The sequence below is a fragment of the Lycorma delicatula genome, chromosome 4, assembly GCF_047948215.1.
Source record: "Lycorma delicatula isolate Av1 chromosome 4, ASM4794821v1, whole genome shotgun sequence".
In the NCBI taxonomy this organism is placed as follows: Eukaryota; Metazoa; Arthropoda; class Insecta; order Hemiptera; family Fulgoridae; genus Lycorma; species Lycorma delicatula.
Window position 1 is genome coordinate 65,455,200 of NC_134458.1, and position 16,397 is coordinate 65,471,596.

The 16,397-nt window shown below is 28.6% G+C and overlaps 1 protein-coding gene across 5 annotated transcripts in view; it reads right to left on the reverse strand.

Annotated features, from left to right (window-relative positions):
• Lztr1 (Leucine zipper like transcription regulator 1) overlaps positions 1 to 16,397 on the reverse strand; it is a 66,155-nt gene that overhangs the window by 16,167 nt on the left and 33,591 nt on the right. For all 5 annotated transcript variants that reach the window (XM_075363210.1, XM_075363207.1, XM_075363206.1 and 2 more), the window contains 5 exons: positions 14,640 to 14,775; positions 9,240 to 9,304; positions 5,360 to 5,636; positions 1,557 to 1,735; positions 151 to 300 (listed from right to left, as the gene is read on the reverse strand). In XM_075363210.1, the coding sequence (XP_075219325.1) occupies positions 151 to 300; positions 1,557 to 1,735; positions 5,360 to 5,636; positions 9,240 to 9,304; positions 14,640 to 14,775 (807 nt within the window). The remainder of the gene's footprint in view (positions 1 to 150; positions 301 to 1,556; positions 1,736 to 5,359; positions 5,637 to 9,239; positions 9,305 to 14,639; positions 14,776 to 16,397) is intronic.

Sequence of the window (16,397 nt, forward strand, 5' to 3'; positions counted from 1 at the left end):
TAGTTCATCTCAAATAGTTAATTTTCAGGACATTTTATCAAATGTCCTGAAAATGAACTATTTGGCTGTCCAGATGAAGGCAGCGATATCAATATTTACTATATTCTTTCTTACTTAATAAATAACAATTATAGTACAATGAAAACATACCTGGAGCCTATTATTAGTAAAGCCATAAAAATATGGAGCACTAAATAGATACAGAGAATCCTCAGGAGGCATATTTACATCGGCATAGTATATGTAACGTAGAAGAGAATCAAATGCTTGACGAGTGGGTATATTTTCCCCGATCTGGATCTAAAACAATAATAAATATATAAAAATTATAATTTTTTTAATATTAAATCAATCTAAGGGATGAACAGACTTACTAAGTAATGAATGTATCTATGAATATGAACTCCCAAGTAAGTTTTGAATATCCATTCATGTGTCTATAAAAAAAAGCAAATATACCACACAGTAGGCTTGGCTTGATGGTTTCAATTTAAACATTTTAAGAAAGTAATCAGTTTTCAGACCACCTACTTGGCTTTTTAAAAGGTACTACGGTTTATTGCTTTAACACTATACCTTTTCACCTTCTGATATGTTTTACTCTACTTCTTGAACTAAATTACTTTGTAAAATCTAAACTTGCAGACACCAAACTCACTAACATTACACAAGTAGTCACTGAAGATATATAAGAAAATGGCTATCTGTATTCAAAAGATAAATATCTCTGCTATCACCAATTTTTTATATTATTAAATAATATCTTTTTTATTTATACGGCTCTAAAACTGATACACATTCTGAGCTTAATAAATCTTAAACTTAAAAATAGAAAGGTTTAAACGTAACTAAATTTTAAGTGAATTTAATTTATTTTCTAACTAATAAAATAACAAACCTGTGAGCTAGCACGTAATAAGTTATCTGAGCATATATTTGTACAAATTTATTTTTTTTTACCCATTTTCTTTTTTTTTACTCTTTATTTCAGCTTTTTTCTTCAACAAAAACCAGCCAAATGAAAAATGCGCAAAGCATTTTCTAAGTTTGGTGACAACAAATAATTTCATTACTTAATAATTTAAGTGATCGATGATAAACAATATACTGAACACAGCTTTGACTGCTGATAATAAGCCTTACTTCAAATTACTTAAAATACTTTTCTGCAGGGTACAGAGTATGAAAACAGTTATTTTACAAGCTGAATTAACTGAAATATCACTGCCTGCACCAATTTTTTTTTTATTAATGAAGCAAATGTTACTAAAACAATTTCTAGCTTCAAATGTAAATCCATAAAGGAAAGAATTTAAAGGTGACCAGTTACTTGTGAATAGTCTTAATATGATGAATCAAAGAAATGTTAGCATGAATAGTTTCAGAACAGTAGAGTGAAGTGCATGACAAAGACCCTAAATCCATATATAATATTATGTATTATTTTCATCATATTATACTATCATTATTGCTTTTCCCAAACAGAACAAATAACATAAAACTAGTAACACTATAGTATTATATTAAAAACTGTAAAAAATTAGAAAACAACTTACATTAACCACATTATCTTCTGGCATAAAAGATCTGAAGAGTGCTTCAAAATAGCTGCATCTTGCTGCAAGTATAGATTTATGAGCAGGTATAGGGATACCGTCCAACATAAGCGTAATATCACAAAATTCTTTTCCAGAAGATTTCAGGAATGTTTCTAAATCTTGTTCCAATGTGGCACCTACAAAATTAATTAGCAATCAATAACCCATGTAACACTAATATACAGCAATTCACATCAAATAAGTTATCTAATCTGAAAGCAAGTATCACAATGATGCTGTCACTGACCGTACATAAGTCATAGGTAATATGAAACATGTGCTCTAGGCCAAGCCTGTGTAATTTTGGTTAGTTTCAAACTAATTAGAGATTATAGTGTTTAGTAGAACTGATGAGACGTTTCAATTTAGATCAGTAAAAATCAAAATTGAATAAGGAAATAACTAAGTGCCAGTGAATTTTCTGTTTTGACATGTTCAATTTTATTCACTTATTAAGATTCTGAAGAGTCCTAGGAAATAGGCTGGTAGGAGTACAAGAGAAGTAAATTGTTTTTCAAAATATTTTAAGACTACTTATTCATTTTGGCAAAAAATGTAACAAGACTTTCTTTAAAGGTTGTCATATTCTTTGCAATTTTGGTTTTGTTTTAGTCTGACTGATAAAAAATAGTGTTTATTTTGTTTACATTTTTGATCTCCTCACCCTGTGAAGTGTTTTTTATGCTAGTCTTTTTCAATTAATTTTATAACTGAGGATGCTATGAAAAAAACACTTGTAACTAAAGTTTAGAGAAATTATCTTTTACAATTTCCATTTTCTTTCTTTTTTATACCTTCAAAATTAACCAAGGTAAGGACAAAATGTGAAAAATATCTACAAATTCTTAAAGGTACTGTTTCAAGAATAACTTAATTTCAGAGAGTTTGATTAAAAAAATCTAAACAGCTTTTTCTTTCATTTTTAAGAAAGAGATAAATTGTTGAACTTTTTACTTTATATTACATATTTTATAAATAGAAGGAAAAAATGCCATTTTTTAATAAAAGTTTCATTTTTGGTCTACTATTACTGTTATAATTACATAAAATTAATCATATTGAAAAAAACACAGTATCATACAGAAATGAAGAATCCTCTGAGGATTATTTATAAAAAAAAAACAAAACAAAAAACAGTTATTCAATATAATAGAGACAATTGATCTGATATATAATTTTGTTTAAATATTCAACAAGCAACAATAACAAAAGAAAAACAATATAGGTATACCAGAAATACATAATAATTAAATATGTTGCAAATTTGCATTATGACCTGAAGGGCTTGTTCGCAGACATTATATAACCATTTTTTTCTTAGATTTATTTAAAGCAGTTTTCAAAATAATTTTCAATTAAATTCATCTTAGTGTTGCTCTAAAAGATTATAAGCATCATCATCTATATTAAAGATATGTGTACCAATAGTTACTATAATTAACAAAAATTTTAGGAGCTATGAGTTAAGGATTTAGGAGCTGAGCTGTTAGTATATCTGAAAAATTTGTCTGGAATTTTTTGTCAAATTTTATCATTTTATTACCAAATTTGCCACTAAATGTTTTGAGTTTTTACTTAAAATAATGTTTTCTTGGGGGAAGGGGTTTCTGAAAAAGGGATCATTCCCTATATGGAAGGAGCTAATCATGATTCTGCCAAAAGTACTGCAAGTTTCTAGGTAAATTGTAAGTCAAATTACTTTTTTAATATTTTGTCTTTGAGGCCTCTACAGGACAAAAATATCCAGGGTTTTGACCAAGAGAAGAAGTCACAATCAAATTTTTAAATGTTCCTTTTGTTTTGGGAAATTGACAAAAAATCATTTTCTTTTGTACTTGAGGCTTTTTTTTAAGTAAAACTGTATGAGAGGCTGGCCCCTTTCCTGGGTTTTGTCCATAATTATGTAATTTTATCTCCATTTCTCATCTTGGGCTCACAAACAATGATGTAATCCAAATTTTTCACCAGATTCAATCATTAAAAAATTTTTTTGATGGAATAGGGTCAATAAGGTCCCTTGATGAAGCACAGAAAGATTTGACCAATAGTATTAAAACTTGGTAAAGTCCAAAAGAATCTTTACAACTCTTGTTTTAAGGCCAGTTGTAAATTCAAAAATTCCAAAATTTCTATGACTTAAGGTGTTTGTAACCTATATTTGTAACTGTTTTCAATGGGTTTCAGATAGCAGAATAAAAGAAAACTATATCATTTTTCAGATGTGAGGCCACCTCTTTAGTTACGATGTCCATTTTCAAAGAATATTTATTATCAAGCACCCTCCTGCAAGTAGAACTCGATGTTTAAAATTTTTCCATTCGTTATGACCACGCCTCACAAAAAAGTTACAACTTTCATGTTCTGCAGCCTTTTATTTGTTTAGCTGTGTTCCCAATGGTACAACTTGAATCAATTAAGTTCTTATATACTTTCAACTGGAGGTAGATGTTATAATTTCTCAAACTGGTTCCACACTATGCACAAAAATGATACTTGGGTAGCTGCATCCTCTCTTCTGAGATTCACAATCCACAAATGATCTGATTAATGATTTCAAGACATTACAACTATTTCTGAAAAAAAGGTTTCTATGAGCTATTCTCTCCAGTACCATCTTCTGTGTTCAAATTCTGCTTAAGGTTAGATCCTGTAGAGACTCAGATTTTGAATTATAGAATTTGTATCTCTGAAATAAGAAATTCAATAACAAATTATGAAATTTTTATTTCATAGTTCTTATTTTCTTCTTTTAAATACTTTTCTTCACTTTATATAACATCATTTTTAGCCAAATTTGATGATTTAGTGTGCTGATGAAATGTATACAATAGTAACTGCATATGACTCAATGTAACACCAAAGTAATAGATATCTTCTACTGAAATGTTAAGATAAGTGTCACCAAAAAGGTTCACTGAGCAGGTCAGCTGTAATATGAGTGGGTCGATAATAAGGTTCATAAGAAATCTATATTTTTAGAATCTACAGTCTATACTAGAGAACTAGTATATATAATAATAATACATTAAAATAACACTGAACTGGAGTATAAAATACAGTGAAACTGAAACTGTTTAATCGATGTCAGAGAACAAATGTATTCAGTTAAAATGTAGTTTTGGGTAAATGGAAATGATACAAAGAATCTTTAGTACTAGTTGTAAGGACAAATAAATATACTGCAGTGAAATCCCCTTTTTTCATCCGACCTGTAGTCACTAACTTTTACAAATTAGGGAATATATCAATCAGTCATTACAGTGAATGGTCATAAGTGAGGTACAATCTTACATTCATCTGAAAAATACATTTATCCATTAGTATTATTAACTGAGGAGATTAAAAGTAGATCAACTCTTCTTGTAATAATTTATTTTACAAAGACTTTTAATCACTTTAAACTACAAATAAGAATAATCTATTATTAATTTTTTTTTTATAACTAAAACTCCCTTGATAATATCTGCTACTGATGAAAGTACTATGTGTATAAAAAAAAATACAAAAAACCTACAAATTAAATTAATAGAAAATAACCTGCAAAAGTAATAATTTTTAATAATTTCATAAAAAATATGTCAACAAAACATTTAAAAAAGATAATATATGATATAGTAACTCAGTTTAAATTATATTTCAGTGAATTATACTTTTCACCAGTGAAAGCACTATGATCTAAAGTTCAGTATTCATGATATTTATCTTTATAATTTAATAAAAGAATATATATATTTGAGAAATTAATTAAAAATAAATGGTACCTGTGTTATCAAACTGTGGTTCAGGAAGTGACCTGATCTGTGGAATTCTCTGTCTTCTGATAACTTCCACCATAAGTGGTTGATCTAAAGTTTCAAATTCCTTACTCATAATTATTTTATTATAATTGCTCTCTTTAACAATAAATTTCAAGCAAAACTCCTTTATGTAATAAAGTTTAAGTTGAGAAGCATTATGTAATGCCTCTAATACATTCTGATGATTGATGGTTGCTTCCAAATATTTTACACATAACTGTTCTAATCTACACATATGAAACTGTAAAACAAATGAATATGAGTAATAACTGCAATTCATAAAATATAAATGCACAATTAAATGTTCTAAAAATATTTACAGTAATACCACAATGACCTAACACTATATAACAAAGTGAATCACTAATCTAGTTATTAACAATGAAGTTTATTTGTAATCATAAAATGATAGAATAATCAAACTTTCAAGAAATTACCCATATGACATACATAAGATTTTTATATCAAGTTATAACTACAATATTGGTAATAAGAAAAAATATTAATAGTTTTAATTGGATTCAAAATACTTACAAAAAAAGGAAAAAAGGATTAGTGACACATAATAATTTTTGAACAAATATTATTGAATAAAATGAATAAATTGCGTAAATACAGAAAAGATTAAAGAATTAAAAAATGTTCACAAGTTCAACTTCGCAAAAGATTAAGGAAAGGTTTTACAGCTAAAGGATAAATTAACATAACATACCAGCACATAACACAACATAACCTGTCATATAAGCAAATAAAATTAAATACGCTCATTAAAAGAAAATGTCACAGTGCAAAAAAATAAACATGTTAAAGCACAAAAAAAAAAATAATTTAATCATATCAACAAAACTTAAGCATTTAGCATCTGGTTTTAAAAAATATTAATTCATATCATCTAATGATATCATCAAAATTTTAAATGAAATTAATTTTATCATTAGTTTTTCAATAGGTTTTAAGAATATCTTTGTTGCCACTGGGTGATCTGTAATTCCTAAAATAATAATCCCAATATATCTTAATCCCAAAATAATAATCCCAGCCCATATCTTCATTGTAGAAATGCAACATATTCTGCAACATGAGATTCTTCCACCCTTAAAGGATAAATCACATCAGTGAGAAATTATACTACAATGTTAGCGACTTTGTAGTATTTATTTTGATCATTATGGTGACAAGCTCTGTAGTCTTTGCATCTCTTTGATCAAGATTTATTGAGAATTAATGTGTGAACAGAATTTTTGAAAAATACAAATACTACACAACTAAAACAAAAATTCAACTTTTACCTACTTCAGATTCTTTGGTGGAACAAGTATTCAAAAGGAAAAATAGCAAGCTATATAAATTTTTTTTAATTAATTTGACAAGACTTACTTTTATAATATGTTATTTCGAGTGTGCAAGTATGTTAGCCAGGATGAAAATTTATTACCATCTTCATGATGTAGAGGGTATGAATTAGTTCACAAATATTTTTAAAATATAGATTATTACATTGTTTTTGCCATAACAGTCATTTTATTATTTAATACTGCAAGCATTTTTTTATATTAGAACAAAAATCTGTAAATTTTTTTTATAGTCTGGTTTTTGTATAATTAAAAAATTCAATTTTTATTGTTATAAACCATTAAAATGAATAAGATTGCATTTAAAAGATGCTAATCTAAAGATTAAATATATTGACTACTTTTTTTTAATAGTATAAAAATAAATATATTTTAAATATAAGATAAACTATTTTAATCATATAAATGCTTAAAGATGCTCTTCAGGCAAAAGTTTTCATTATCTTGGTGTGGTCCTGAACCAAACAATCTTCTCTTATAATAGAAGCAGTAAAGAATGTAGAAGACCTAAATGATGAAAGATTTATATATTTAAGTCTATAATATTAATGTACCAAAATCAAAATTTTAAACCATATCACTTGGAATTTATGATTCACCCAGTTACAGAAAAGATTTTTAAAAAAATTAAACAGAAAAATGAAAACCAAAGATTAATATAGAAATAAAAAAAATTACTAGTAGCTAATGACCAAGATTATTAAAAAAAAACAGTTTAGCTACAGAAAAGTTAATAGATAACAATAAATTAAACTATTGATTCAATACAAACAGAATGTCATGAATTTTTAAACAATGAATGTTTTTTTTAATGAAATTTCACCACAGAAGTTTTGAAGCTTATACTTGGGAATATGGAAATGGAATTTTATAGTGTATGAAAAATGCCATCCCTGACTACGATTCGAATGCAGGATCCCCGGATGAAAAGCCCAGTCACCACTCCGCCACAGAGATTGATGGATTTAATCATTTTAATTACACATATTAAATTATTCCTTATTTTTTTCATTTTACTTTGATTTTTTCCAACACATTTTCATTTTAATCAGATTCACTCCAGTAGTCATAAGAATCATTTAATTTTTATGGCTATTTCCTGAAAATTTTTCCACTTAACTATTTGTAACCGTCCTCCTACAAAATACTACAATGGAACAGGTACACAACATTAAAAAATTATATTTATCAAAAGTCCTACAACTTCCTTCAAAGTTTCAAAAACTCATTCTACAAATATCACAGCTTTTTATTTGTCTCTTTACGTGGTTTCTCAGTTACAGGACAAGACTGTTATAACCTTTTTGTTGCAAGATCCTTCAATAGCTTAATACGACTAAGTGGTTGTAACTGTTCTGTCATTTCTAATCATACTATCACTGAATCATATTATTTCTTTAGCATGACTTAATTTACTATAATATATAGCCATGAAAACTGCCCGCTAACAGTTAAATTAAAAGTTAGTACACAAAACAAAATTAAGAAAGAATAGCACCAAGAGATTAATTACTACATACTATAAAAAAAGGTCTCTTACAGGAAAATGGAGAGAGACCAATTAATATATGATTTATAAAAAAGATGACATAACAGACCTCAAAAATGAATCTTAATGAAACAACCATGTCCAAGAAACACACAATTTTACACATGACATAACAAAAAAAAATTAAAATTAACCAAGTGAGGTAGATTAAGTTTAAAACATTGAAATATGGATCTGCAAGATGAATGTACTAGTCTCTGTGCTAGCTAGATAAAGCAGACCAACATGATAAGGCAATATAACTTTTGTTTGAATTGCAGAGCAGGGTATGTTGTCAGATTCTGGTTTATTACTCTAGGCTGTATCATACATTGCACAACAGTCAGTTATTAGTTTTTGCTGTTATCTTTCTTCTACAGAAATTTGATTTTTCTTTTACTACATTTTTTAGACAAGTAAAAATTTTTTTTTAATATTTCAACATTCATATTGATAAAATATTACTTATTTTACTATTTTCTTCTTGGAAGAAGCTTAATTTATAGTGAATGCTAAGTCAAAAATAAAGTTCTATAGTCATTACCTTCAAATAAAGTGTACTGCAGTCAATTTAAAAACTATTTTATAAATTTAATTTCATCAATAATTAGGTCTTCTAGATTTGTATTTTATCTGATACATAGTTTTATGATACATACTCTCTTAAAAGAAACGTAACCGTACCAATGCTGTTTAATTTTATTATTATTAATTAGCAGTTAAACAGAAAACGCTAAAATAAAAATATAAAATTTATTAAAATATTTATCCCGTTTATTTTCACCTGTCATTGTTCAGTAAATGGAAAAATTATTTACATCGACAGGTGAAATAAATGGGAAGATTGAAACAGCAAATACGTTCAGAGGCAAAAGGTGAATTTAATGATGTGATTGCCTTTAATATAAATATATAATAATTAGTGAATAAATTAATGAAAAACATTTAACCACATAACACTAACCTGCACGGCTAGCCTGTATACATCCATCATAAGCAGTACAATTCTATTGCAAACAGGATCTTCAACTATAAAAGGCAATTATAATATATTACACCAACAATGTGATTAATAGTTGTACCTGCTTACATGAAATAATTGTATAAGACATAACATTACTAGTAAAATTGGAAAAAAGCATGAAGACCATTACTAATAGCAAAAACATGAAAATTAATTTTAATTAAGTTATTATTGCTGAATATAAACAGTATAACAAATTTTAATTAACTTATACTAGATTAATCTAGAACAGAACCAATTGAAACCACCAGTATGCGATTAAGACAATCTTACCATTAAATTTGTCACTACCTAGCATTCATTAATTGCAAAGATTATAGATTTAAAAATAAATTAATACTCCTTTATCCTTACTTAATAACATCCTTATAAATATAAATTCTCTTCGTCTCTAAGTTTTTGTAAATCCCCAGATTACTAGATAGAAAAGGTGTTTTTATAAGACAAAATTCCTGTGAATCAAAATAGTTTTCAAAATAATATTTCATCACCTTAATCACAGTAATGTGAAAAGTGACTCATATGAAACCAAAATGATAAGGAAATAACACAATAAAACAGCACCCAAGCCAAGATCTAGGTGACCCCAATAATGTGATACAACAAGAGAGAAAAAGTTTTATACAATAAAATTTTGCTCTCTTTTTTCATTATTCTTTAGTGTTACTGTAAAATGACAAGAAGTGCCTTGAATAATGGTGGCCTTGAAAAGGGCAATTTCAGTAAGTTAGCTACTGGGGTGATCAGCAGCGGTCAGCTGAGGCAGGCGGGCATCTACCTCAATAGGTTCACTCTTAGCCAACAACAGAGCCAGGCTCAGAAACTTTTCCTTGGATTAGATCTAACAACAATTTTGGCTTCCATCCAGCAGTTGGGAATCAAAAGCCAACCCATCAAGTAGGCTTTGAATATTTAAGTGATTCAGAAAGGAACCATTTTGGCTTGCCAGCAGTCGATAGCCTCTGACTCTGAAGTTGGCTGACTTCTTCTTCTTCTTCCCAAGAAACCACCTAGATCTCTCCACCTATAGTAATGTGGCTGCACAAAAATGCTTTCTATACAGCAGCAACGATTTGTAATAGGCATGTTCAATGCATGGTTTTGGTCAAAATAACAATCACTGTGACCATTGCATGACTTGATCACTGCACACAATCAATCAAAACAATAGTATCCCAAATGGTTACTTAGAAAGAAATTGATTGCGGGGTAAATATACTGGTAACCATGACCAGACTTTCAATTTATTTGAAGAAAATCAGTAGGAATTTTGAAAAATTGCAAATAAAAGTTACATTTTCAATATCTTTGTGACAGTGTAATTTCATCATTCTGTAACTTCCAAACTTCTTTAACATAACAGATTTTAAAAAAAAAGGTATTTTACAGAAGTGTGTTCTATCTACCAAATTTTTTTTAATTTTTTCAGTAATCTATTTCATTATAAAGTCCATTAATAAAAAAAAAAACTGCCGTCTTCTTCCATTACAGAACAGCATTTTCAAAACTATGACACAGAATATGAATATGCCCTAGATAATTTCTCTGTTGCACTCAAATGTTACGTCAGTATTTTTACTACTATAGAATTGTATTTATTTTTTTATCAATATTTTTTCTACTTTTTATTATTTTTATATTTGCAATGATGAACATACTTCATTTACCCAGTTTAGGTACATTTCATTTCATGGCATAATATTTACAATTAATGCGCTATTTTTAAAGAGATCAACCTAATTGTATCTTTACCATTGAACTCAACGAGAAAGGAATTAGTCAAATCCAGGTTTGTTATCAATTGTTTTTTTATTAAAAACTATGGCCTTAACTCAGAAACTCTCCACATTTTGTGAGTGGACCTGTACTACAAAATCAAAAAAAAATTTATCAAATGATTTTATTATGAGGTGTTGCTATTGGTGAAGAAAATTTCTGCTGGCTCTCCACTCTTCTGCAAACATAGCTGAGACTGGAGAAATTTATCAAGTTATTATCAGTAATAACCTATCTGTACTTCCATCTGCCAAAATATTACTGTAATTTCAGTTATCATCCTAAATGCAATTTTATTCTGTAATGCGACACAACTCCCTTCCTTTTTACAGAGCAATAGAGCCTTTTAAGCACCTGTAATCAGAGATAAAATGAAAGGAAAGACTCATGCTTTGGCAACTCATCCAGATTAATGATGATCTTTCATATTCAATTTTGGACTGTTCAATTTTGTGGTTGATAATTGATAAGTAGCTTTAAATTTTGAAGATTTCATTTCAATGTATTATATGTGTACTTGCAATGTACAATGGAAGCCTGGTAAGGATGGAGATTATTGCACTGATTTATGGTAAGTACTTAATAATTCAAATGAATTGGTTTACGTGAAAGATTGATTGTGGATGGAGACTTTAATGCTAGGATTAGCGCATTAAATCAGCTGGGGGATGAGAGTATAGAAGGTTGTTCACTAACTGACAGCAGACAATGTTGTGATAATGTAATTCATTTAACAAGGAAATTTTTGGTTGAGACAAAGGGCTTTTGATGTTAAATGGTCTAACTAAGAGTGATCTTCCTAGGCAGTTCACAAGTTTTCGACCTTATGGGAAAAGTAATAAGTGAACAGTTAACAGGAATGGTGCTATATATGAATCCAGCACCAGTTGCTTGCAAGCATTTCCAATCATTTACCTTACGGTTTGGAGTTAGGGCCTTCTATATGTTTCAGTAATTATACTACTAAATTGGAGAATGGAGGAAAGAGTAAAAGAATAAATTCTGATTCGTGTTTGGAAAATATTTATACGTTTGAAAGAGAAAAATTAAAACACCATGGTTTGTTAGTCACTGTTTTCAGGCCAAGAGTAAAGTAAAACAATGCAAAAGGCAGGATTTTCTTAAAAATTTATTGAATGATTTGTTCTTGGCTAAGAAGGAGTAAAGGAATATTGTTATTAAACTAAGCAAAAAAAATTAACAATTCTTTAACAACTGTAAAGGATTCTAAAGGTTTTTAAAATGCAATCAGAAAAACGAATGAAAAGTTTAGCAGTAAAATGGATTTTACAATTGAAGAATTAGAAACTTGTTTTAAAAATGAGCACCCTCATTAATTGTTATAAAGTACATCTTTGATATAAGTGAGTCTACTTCCAGATTTATCTGTCTGACAAATTTCTCTTTATGTGTCACCTTCTTAAAGATTACTTTATCTAATGCCTGATGAATTTTACAATTATTCCATGAAAGCCATGAAATAATTTGATTTTTTCCCCATCCTATGACATGCATCTATAGAGTCTTATGTATCAATATCAAGCACTTTTCCTACATAATTCACAACTGCTGGCTCTTGTGCTGTAGCTTGCATTTTCACAATATTGCTTTTGGTATACAGCTCCAAATCCTCTAGGCAATCTTTCAGATTTATTATTTCTTCTTTAGCTTAGTATATTCAGTTATTTACTCCTCTTTAAGTTTCAGGTATATATCAGCCTTGATGTTGTACTTCTACAGAGGCTTAGTTATTCTCTATCATCTGGGAAAGCTTCATATGATACATTGAATTCCTTTTCACAATTTATTTTTACTATTACTAATCCCAGTAACTGCATTTACTATATGAGGTTAACTTCCCTTCCCCAACTTCATTTTCAAACCTAGTATGGTTTTGTTGTGTTGTTAGAACATCTCCAAACAAGCCATCAGCAGTAATACATTCAACATAAGATGTGATTGCAAAGTTTTAAGACTGGGCTTATAATGTCAAAATGGCAGTATTTACAGGCTGTTGTGATGAATCTCCTTCAAAGAAGTTGCCTTCTGACTGAACACAACGACTAACAATGTTTACACTTTTGAAAGCATTCCTGGAGATTTCCTTTCTTAAGGTGTTAAAAACCCTCTCTGTATTTGCCTCGATGTCTTCAGTTGAATCAAATCAGTTCCTTTCAGCAAAAGCTTCAATTTAGGAAACATCTAAAATCAACAGGAACTAAATCAGGGGAACAGGAGGGCTGTAGAAGCACAGGAATTTGGAATTTAGCCAAAAATTCCAGAATCAATCACAGAGAGCCAGTGCATTGTGATGTTGGAGGACCCAATTCTTGTCCCACCAGAGTGCAAGCCTTTTCTTGCAAACACTGAAGGACATTTTTATAGTATTTCTCATTGTCTGTCTGCTCCCTACGAACAAATTCATAATGCATGATACCTGTAGAATCAAAGAAATCCACCAACATTGCCTTCACATTTGACTAACTTTTTCGCACTATTTTCAGTCATGGTGAACTTGGACCTTTCCTCTGCGATGATTATGCCTTTGTTTCTGGGTCATACCCATAAACCCATGATTCATCACCTGAAATTATCCTATTTAACAAACCATTTCATATTTTAATTTAAAAAGAAATGAGAAAAACAATAAATTACTTTATAGTTCTTTCAGCTGAAATACATTTTCAGATTTTATCAATTTAAATATATCTTTAAATTTCTTATATATGAAAAACAACAAAATACTCCTTAAGTTTGTTTTTTAACTTGAATATTTAGTACTAAGGGTTATGGAAAACAACAAAATATTCCTTAAGTTTGTTTTCTAACTTGAATGTTTAGTACTACAGTGCTGTTTCAATAATGAAAGTTTCATGGTTTGAAAGAATTTCAAAGCAGATTACACGTTGAGGTCACGGCTCATTGTTTATATTTGTGACAGTAAATCCATTATTAATATATTCAGGGTCATATTTTCTTACAACTTTCCATATTTTAATAAGAAAAAGATCTTGACTCACTGCAAACTCTAATTCTGAAGTAGATCTCAATGGTACCAGGGTTTTTAACTGACAATGTTTTATCTCTCGTTGCTCTAAGCCACTATCCATGTCGATTTATATTTTATGTTGACTAAACTAACTGATCTAACCAAATTAATTCAAGCAAAGTATGTAAATAAATATATATACGAGGGTAAGTCAATTATTATCCGCAATGTAGTTTTAAATTTTATTGCAATACAAATAGGAATCTTACATGTACATAATTTTTCAACATAGTTCCCTCGCATTACAACGCAATTGGTCCATCGTTGCACAAGCTTCCTGATGCCCTCATAAAAGAAGGTTTTAGCTTGATGAGAAATGTTAAAATTATTACATCATCAAATTTTGTGATGATTGTAAATATGATTCAAATGTGGCAATATCATGCAAAAAAAAAAAATCAAACATATTTTTTTAATTTCACTGTAACTGCTGTTTAGCCAATAAGACACACATGCACACGCATGAATTAATAACTAATTATCAATTTAAATGGATAATATGAGTTACAACTTACTCTTTTTTGTTGGATCAATTCTATCAGTATATATGTAATTAAGGACCATTTCAAAAGCTTCCGGTACAGCATCTTTAAGGTGCACTTCAAGTAAAGGTAAATCTTTAAAAGGCAGTTCTGTTACATTACTAAATAACTGCAACAACACCACACATGCACACACTTAGTAACAATTAAATGCAAAGACCAGCATGTAATTATCAAAGGTAACATACATATAAAAATAAAATAATAATTTATATAATGCAAATAACATGATTTAATAAACTTAATAAAAAATGAATTAAACTTCTGTCTTAATAAGTAAACTTCCTATCAAACATCAACATAATTAGAGGTGCTTCCATACTACATAACTGTTAGCATTAACATAACTGTAACCATTCTAAATTTTGTTGGTTACGAACGATATATATATTATGTCATAAAGAAAAAAGTTTCAATATTTTAAAAAGTAGTTAATATTCATTTGGCTTAGCTGATATTAAAAACAGAAAATAGGCAATAGTATTATATTATTTTAATAGTTAAATAAACGTAATTAGTTTGATAAGAAATTGTATTACATAACTTTGTTTTTTGATGTATGACATGGTCTGGATAGCCAGACGGTGATGTCATCGTGGACTGGTGTGAGCATATACATTTCTCAGAAAAAAGTGCGTACGTGCTAAAATACGAACGGGCGTCTGGCGGGGGAAGCCAGACTGACATTCTTTGTTTCGGGGCTAGTGTGAATTTAGCAGTCATGGAGTGGAGACGTGATTTGAATTGGCTCGCACGGAAGTGGTGATGTGTTCTTTGTTCGATGAGACAGGACAGTGAGACTGGGTAAACAGGTGTATTCGATGCGAGGTCATCATTATTTTTATATGTGCAGGAAAGTATCCTTATGTATATGAAGAGAAAAATTAATGATATGATTAAAAAATATATGATTCCGTATAATTCTGATATAAATAATATGTTTAACTAATGTTAAAAAAAATTATTTTCTTGTATTGTTAACGTTAATTACGTTATTTTATATATTTTTTAAATATGACAGACGAGTAGTGTGGAAATGTGTTTTCTATGATTCCATATATATGATTCAAAATAATTTTGATATGCTTAATATGTTCAATTTATGTTAAAAAATTATTTTTCGTGTTGTTAATGTTAATTATTCTTTTTAATTTTAATAATATACATGTGATCAGACTACATAGCCCTAGTACATTTTTTCGTTGTTCCCCCCTTAATTTGAATTGTTTTGTGATTGAGCTTTTATTTTATATTGATTCTACAATGAGCTTTTCAAATTAAATTTTCTTTTTTTTTTTAATTTGGAAATAAGCTCGCAACCAGCATGTAATTATCAAAGGTAACATACATATAAAAATAAAATAATAATTTATATAATGCAAATAACATGATTTAATAAACTTAATAAAAAATGAATTAAACTTCTGTCTTAATAAGTAAACTTCCTATCAAACATCACATAATTAGAGGTGCTTCCATACTACATAACTGTTAGCATGGCTAATTAAAATCACAGTTAAATTGGTATATATATATATATATATATATAATAAAAAGTAAAAGTACCTACTTAATAAAAATAAACAGTTCTGCTTCAAAATTTAACTGTAGTCAAATTTAAAACGCATCTAAATGCAGATCTAAATTCACAACAAAAATTATATAAATACAAAGAAAGAAATAAACCTTAGTTCAAGGCTTAGATACAAGCTGTTTCTATCAAATAAGACT